The 7,273-nt window shown below is 42.8% G+C and overlaps 1 protein-coding gene across 1 annotated transcript in view; it reads right to left on the bottom strand.

Annotated features, from left to right (window-relative positions):
* Nucleotides 1–4,467, bottom strand: part of rrbp1a (ribosome binding protein 1a) — a 15,307-nt gene extending 10,840 nt beyond the window's left edge. The window contains 5 exon segments of the mRNA XM_014005975.1: nt 270–392; nt 479–633; nt 1,260–1,755; nt 1,758–2,426; nt 4,281–4,467. Coding sequence (XP_013861429.1) covers nt 270–392; nt 479–633; nt 1,260–1,755; nt 1,758–2,408 — 1,425 coding nt within the window. The 5' untranslated portion in view covers nt 2,409–2,426; nt 4,281–4,467.
* Between the last annotated feature and the right edge of the window lie 2,806 nt (nt 4,468–7,273).

Raw genomic sequence — 7,273 nt, 5'->3', positions numbered from 1 at the left:
CACACACACACACACACACACACACATGGTATTAAAAGCTCTTCATGTTTCTTAGAGACTGATGTTTGGAGCATTGAGACTTAACTCTAGCACCATCTTCAGGACAAAAAAATTACACAGAAATCTTTATGCAAGTTTCKTTTCTTCCTCTGCTGCCAACAATCCAGACTAAAGGTTCTGTAACTCTAAAGCTCATAATCTAACAACGGTAAAGACCGGACAATGAGCTTGGCCGTGTGTTTAAGCTGTAAAGCTCTCGTCTGTCCAACCTTCGTGAGCTCTCGGAGACGGTTCTTGACTGCAGAAGCGTCCTCTTGTTCCGCTGCCAGCTGTTTCTCCTTCTCCTCCAGCTGYTTTTTCAGCACGGCCACTGGATCGCCTTTCTGCGTGGCCTGAAACCACACAGACAGAAAGGAGGAATTTCAAGCGGCTTATACCGAGCGCCCCTTCGAGAACCGCTGATTTTGGCRTCGCGTACCGTGTGCCAGGTGTCCTGAATGATGCCGACTTTCTCGGACAGGATCTCGATGAGTCTGTGTGCCTCGCCCTCGCTGAACATCATGCTGCTGATGGTGGAAACCAGAGCCTTGTAGGGCAGGTAGAGCGGTGCGTCGGAGGGGTCCACCACTGTCACTGCAGACAAAAWCACAAAAAAAACATAAGTTAAGAGAATTGTTGATTAAAACTAAATTAGAAGTTTCTTGGAGAGTTTTGGACTATCATAGGCTCACGATTGAGAAAAAAACAGATTTGTCCTTTGTGTCTGGGACCCTGGGSCAATTTTGAATTGTGAAATGATGGGGCATTGTGGCACCAGGAGGAGACGAGCCTCAGGCAAGGGAGACGGTCAACCCCTCCTCTCCTCTTATTGTCAGGGGCACTGAAAAGCTTTGTGAGCTAACCAAACAGGCCAGCAGTGTTTGGACAAGCCAGCGTGCTCTATGCCCTCCAGAACTGAGTGCCAGACGTCACCCACCACTGGCTTTGGTACGACGTGTACACAGCTGGAAGACCTTCAGCACCGACAGGCTGGTTCTTTACTTTCAAACAGGAAGTTTATGCAACCATGCAGGCATACCTCCACTATCAACTTTACAAAAAAACAGACAGTGTTGTGGCTAATACAATTCCTTGTTTGAAAACCCACTTCCTTACAATAATGAAACTGTTGACAAACGTTATCCACAGTCCTACCTGTACAACTCACTGAAGTGTACGCCATTTTAAAACAGCAAAATTACGAGAACATATCTGCTCACCGGGCTCTGTCTTCTTCTTGGAAGCCTTCTTCTTGGGCTCCTGTGGTTTCTGTGCGACGACAGGAGCCAGCTGGGATCCCACAGGGGGCACGGCCATCACTGGCACTTCTTTGGTGACGGCCTCCAACACCGGGGCAGCCTTGGATGGAGCTGGTGCAGACTTGGTTGGGGCCGCGGCGGACTTGCTCGGCACGGGGGCGGATTTGGTTGGTGCCGGGGCGGATTTGGTTGCGGCGGCGGGAGGTTTTGCCGACGCTGGGGCAGCAGATTTAGCTTGGGAAGGGGTAGATTTGGTTGAGGCAGGGACTGAGGCAGGGGTAGATTTGGTTGAGGCAGGGNTGAGGCAGGGGTAGATTTGGTTGAGGCAGGGACTGAGGCAGGGGTAGATTTGGTTGAGGCAGGGGTAGATTTGGCTGGAGCAGGAGACGGAGCAGACTTTGTCGATGCAGGGGCAGGAGCTGGAGCAGACTTGGTTGAAGTGGTAGATTTGGTCGATGCAGGCGCAGGCTTAGCGGAGTTTGGCGCAGAAGACGAGGCGGCTGCTTTGTTCGGAGCAGAACCAGCGTTCTGGGTGACGGGAGGAGCTGCAGAGGACTTTGTCGGAGCAGGAGCAGACGCGACAGGAGCGGGCCGAGCTGAGGCCGGCTCAACCTTTGCCACCTTCTTTTTCTTCTTCTCTTTAGGCGAGGACACAGGTGAGGGGTCTGAGACAGCGGAGGGTTCGGATCCAGGTTTCAGAGGGGTCTCTGCAGCCGCAGGGGCTGCAGCTGGTTTAACCTCAACAGCAGGGGCCGGCTCGGGAACAGGAGCAGCAAAGACCGCCGGAGATGCTGCCGGCTCAGAGACTACGTCGGCTTCAGAGTCGGCTTCAGCAGCCTCTTCGTTCTTCTCCTGTTCTGGGATTTTTCCATTGGGTTTGTCTTCTTTCTTCTTCCCGCGACTCTTTTTCTCCGACACCTTGTCTTTYTTCTTTTTGTCACCGCGTACAGACTGCATTTTACCCAACTCCTTGCGTTGTTTAGCCAGGGCCTCCTCATAGGAGGTCTCCTTCATGGAGAAGGTGGAGACGAGGGCGATCCCCACAGCAGAGATCACCATGAATCCACCAAATACCATTATCCCGAGGGTCTGGGGGTCGTAGATGTCCATTGTTTGAGTTCAGTAAATCTATGAAGGAAATAGGGGAATTTATCAACATAACAGCTCAAGGAGACAAACTCRTTTTTAAACAGAGGCAATGAAGATCATGAAGCAATTTATACCAAATTTAGAGAAAAAAAAAAAAGATCTTTAAAATATTTATAAAAATGATCTTTGACTTTACAGAACAAACCTAGCTTTTTATTTCTTAACCTAAAGATGGCGCTATTATCCCCACAAGTTTAGCCCKAGAATGCCACATAATACAGTCCAGTTTTGTTGAAACATATTTGGRAAAAATCAACTGAAGCTCAAGACTGACACATTTTGGGAGGGCTTTAAAAAGTCTGTTGCTACAGCTAAATTACCCCCATCATGTTTCATACAATGTTTAACATAAAATCCAGCACTGAACTTAAGAAGATGAGCGATTAGATCCAAGGTGTGGGTTACAAAACACAATTACCTAACACTTTTTGGTTTTCTTTTCACATTGAAATCAATAAGAGACTTGATGTTTTTTGAGTTAGGTGGCTTTTTGCTCAAAAACAGTTTTTCTAATTAGCAAAAAGATCCATAACTTGATGCTTTAATGCACATAGCTAAAAGTCTGATATGTAATTGTAAACTTTGAGAATGGAACAGCTTGTATTAGTTACAAAAAAAAGTGATAGAAAACCAAACTCTACAGACATGGAAAATGGTAGGAAAATAAAAACAGAAAAAGGCAAAGCAAGTTAACAGCCAACATTTTTAGAGGTTGACTGGTAGTTGGCATTAATTTCCTGCCTTGTAAAAAAAAGGGAAAAAAAAAGAAAAAAGTTTCAAGGGTTTAAGCTCCAGTCACAAACCAAATGTTAGCCTAAAGGGCAGGAAAAGCCACCCGAGAGCCGATGACAGCTTTAGACTAAAACACCCTTCTTAGTTTAGTCCAACAGGAATATCAGCTTTTATCTGTGTTTATAATTAGCACAAATATCCTAACACAAAACTGACATTCAAAAACAGGTCACAGTATTGTTAAAAAAAAAAAACTAAATCAAAGTCAAGAGTTTGAGAGAGAGAAAAAAAGAACTACAGTTTGTCATTTCAGTCCAATCAAGAGTCCAGAGTTCCTGCTCACTGCAGGATCTAAAAGCAAAGAGTGCATTAAAAAAAAAGTTTGTACAGCCTCCTGATCTGTGTCACACGTCAGTGCATCTCAAGCCAGAGCATGGCTTGAGGAAAAAAAAAATCAAAAATGATCTCAGGCTTAACAACAAAACTGAGCTGTAACAGGTTATATGAACCCCAAATTCTTAAATTTTTTAATTTAAAAAAATCCAATGTTCAAGAAGGAAAATTTCTTCTGTAGGTGGAAGAAACAATTAAAACAGTCTTCAGCTGGTATTCATATCTCATTAGCGTCGGTTCTAGACTTACCAGAAATCAAATCTGGACATAAATCAGTGTTTTTCATACTTTCAAACAAAAAAAAAAACATTGTTTTAAATCACTTCTCAGCTGTTTAATTGAACCGACCGCCCACTTAACAGGCTTTCTGGATAAAATTCGCCTCAAAAGTAAAGCACACTAACATAATAAACGAATGAGAAATGTATTATGCTTTAAACTATAATTTGAAAACTAGCTATAAAGCTAACAATAAAAATCAATGAATTTTGACTATGTCCTGCATTCCAAGTTTGTTTACGCAATAAGTGCCGCAATAAAACTGCAAATTAATAAGTAACCAAGGAACAAGACTAAAGTAATTGCACACAACTTTACTCCGGAGTTTTTGCCTAATAGTAGTTATTTTATAGGCTAGCAGTTGATAGCTTTCCAAGCTAGCTAATCCTGGCTTCAATGAATAAAATTTTCCAAGAATCCCACACTTACTGCGCTCGTGATATAAGGCTACGTGTGCTTGCTTCAGAAAGGAAATGACTCAGGGCAAAAAGCTTGCAGCTTCTGTACTAACCTACCTATATAACCAGGAGTCTGGCTGTTTTTTTTCCCTCACTGATCTCCCCCTCACTCCGCTGGATCCCTGGTCTTCTGCTATGAAGTCGTGGCACTTCGAGCTGGCTAGACGCGCTGGCCCCGTGCCCCTCACAGCTACCATAAATCCAGAGACTCTCTGATTGGCTGGAACGAGCTCAAACCGGAAGTGGGTTTGCTGGGAGTTGTAGTCTTTTACGAGGATACGCTTTCACTCAAACAAAAGCGGTTTGTTTTGGGCAAAAAACGATTTCTAGTGAAAATGTGATGTTAATTATGCTTATTTTAACATTGTTTCATAAAACATTATGCTAAACGCGCAGCGGCAAGGTTAGAAACGACTTTGATGCTTGCCAAAACCGTAGTCTTTGGGGTTTTTTTTTTTTTGCAGTATTGAGTATACAACGCATTCCACATAATTTGCTTCACGGAATAAAAATATATGGGTTTATTCGAGCATTTTCTCTGTTTTTAATGACAAACTGACTTAAAGTTTATCCACTTTTCCCTAAATTGAGCTTTTAGGTAGTATTTTGGCTTATTTATTTGTGTGCGTTAATAATAATAATAATAATAATAATAATAATAATAATAATAATAATAATGTCAGTGGTTAACAAGCAATGTTAAATATCAAATTCTCAATCAACTAACTGAAAGACAAGAATATCTCCTGAACTAGTCACAGGTGAGATTACAAAACACTGACTTCTTTGATAAAAGCCCAATTTAGGCTGATGAAGTTGAAAATGGCAGCATAGTCTTAAAGTATTGAAATTTGAGTCGTTTGGGGAAAAGATAGATGCAGATTTCTTCTAGGAACAGAGGAAAGAGACCATCTGTTTTCACTTTGAAAGCCATCTTCTGCAGTGAAATGAGGATGTTTTCATTCTGCTTTTATGTCATTTATACTGCAACCTATATACATATAGAGAAAGACATGGTCAAACATGGAATATTGAATGTCACATGGAGGACTGGGACAATGCCTGCAGAGTGGCAGATCAGGGTGGTGGTTCCCCTTTTTAAAAAGGGGGAACTGGAGAGCATTCCATTGTGGGATCACACTTCTAAACCAGGGTATTGGAAGAGAGGCTCCAACTGTTGTCAACCATTGCATTAAAGTGGTTCAGATCGTTACCCTTGCAGAATTGGTAAGGGGGGTTATTGGCCCTGAGATGGACTTGCGACCTGTCCAGGGTGTACCCCGCCCCTCACACTGTGACTGTTGGACAYGGGCACCAGTGACCCACATGACCCTGAAAGGAAGAAGTGTGTACAGAAAATGGATGGATGGGTTATTGGTGTTTGACTCTCCAGTCTATGTGTTTTGTGAACCTGGAGAAGGCTTACGACATGCCCCCTGTGACATTCTGTGGGGGTACAGCAGGACTACGGGGTGCCAGGGCTGATTTTAAGAGTTAWTCGGTTCCTGTACCAAAGCMGGAGCTTTTTCTGCATCTTGGCATAAAGTGCTCAGTCTCTATAAGTTGGACTCCACCGGAACTGTTCCTTGTCGCTGATCCTGTTCATACCAATAGGATCTTAAGGCACAGTCGTGGAAGGAAGGGTCTCATCTCTGCTTTATTCAGACAATGTGGTTCTGTTGACGTCTTTGGGTCATAGCCTTAAGCGTGTACTTGTTCTTAGTGAAGCAGTTGGGATGAGAGTCCTCTCCTCTATGACTGAGATTATGGTTCTCAATCAGAAACGGAAGGAATACCCTCTTGGGTAAGGGTATCTTGGGGCAAGAGATGGATAGGGGCTTTGTTCTTCGTAATAGGCRTTGGTTTAGTYGGTTGTGATGTAGAAAGAGTTGTGYTGAAAGGCAGCGCTCTTGGTTTGCTGGTCTGTAGCCCTCAGTTTGGGTCAGGAGGTTTGGATCATGACTGAAAGAACAAGACCCCAGATACAAGCGGMTGAAATGAGCTTCCTTCGTAGGGTTGCCCGGGTTCAGCCTTAAAGATAGTGTGAGGAGATCCATCTTCTGGGARCACCTTGAAGTAGAGCTGCTGCTCCTTCGCATCAAAAGCAGTTGACGTTGTTCGGACATCTGATTAGGATGCCTCATGGACGCCTCACTTTAGAGGTTTTAGGAGAACCTATCAGAACTCACCAGGCCTGGCCTGTTGCTCTGTRTAAAGTTCACTCGGCGAACACTACAAAGAAGCATCTAATTTAGTTTCACTGAGGAAGCACAGATGATTTGGTAAAGTCAGTAAGCCCCCCAGGTGCACCTTTTGTTTCACAGAGGCAGTTTCTATTTAACGGTGCTTTCAGGTCCTGCTTCAAAACCTCTGCACTCATCTTGACTTTTTAGTGGATCAATGTAAACTGAGGAGACGAATCAGGTGCTTTTACAAGCTCTGTTAATGATGACTTCMACTTTAACCATGAACCAAAACTGAGTGGTAAAAGTTTTTTTTAAAGAATGCATGACACAACAGATTCATGGGCAGGTAAAGCATGACCACTCTTTGACTGCGTGAACACTGAGTCGGCCTTTCCACTAAAATTTTCGGGCATTTTTTTTTTCAGGTTTTTCAAGACATTGGATTAAATTTATTCATGTATTTGAAAGAGACACTAGAAATACAGATGTGAGAATGTTAGAATTAACAAGATGCTATTTCATCCATGGTTCCAGGGAACATTTAACAATTAACAACAAATACAAAAGTAAATACAATAACCATATGATGCAATAATGGTAAAAGACGAGTGGTATAAAATACAGGCYGATTCATTAAGTGCGTACTTTTCTAACTTTTTTACTTTTTAAAATATTTAACTTTATTTATTATTATTTAGTTATCAAAATACATTAGAAACATTTCAAAATTATGAAAAATGTTGTGCTCTTTTAAGTATTTTTTAGCATACATTCTTCA

This window comes from Austrofundulus limnaeus, unplaced genomic scaffold (assembly GCF_001266775.1).
Source record: "Austrofundulus limnaeus strain Quisiro unplaced genomic scaffold, Austrofundulus_limnaeus-1.0 Scaffold33, whole genome shotgun sequence".
NCBI lineage: Eukaryota > Metazoa > Chordata > Actinopteri > Cyprinodontiformes > Rivulidae > Austrofundulus > Austrofundulus limnaeus.
Note: the sequence above shows the minus strand (reverse complement) of the source record. Positions and strands in the feature narration are given on the sequence as shown.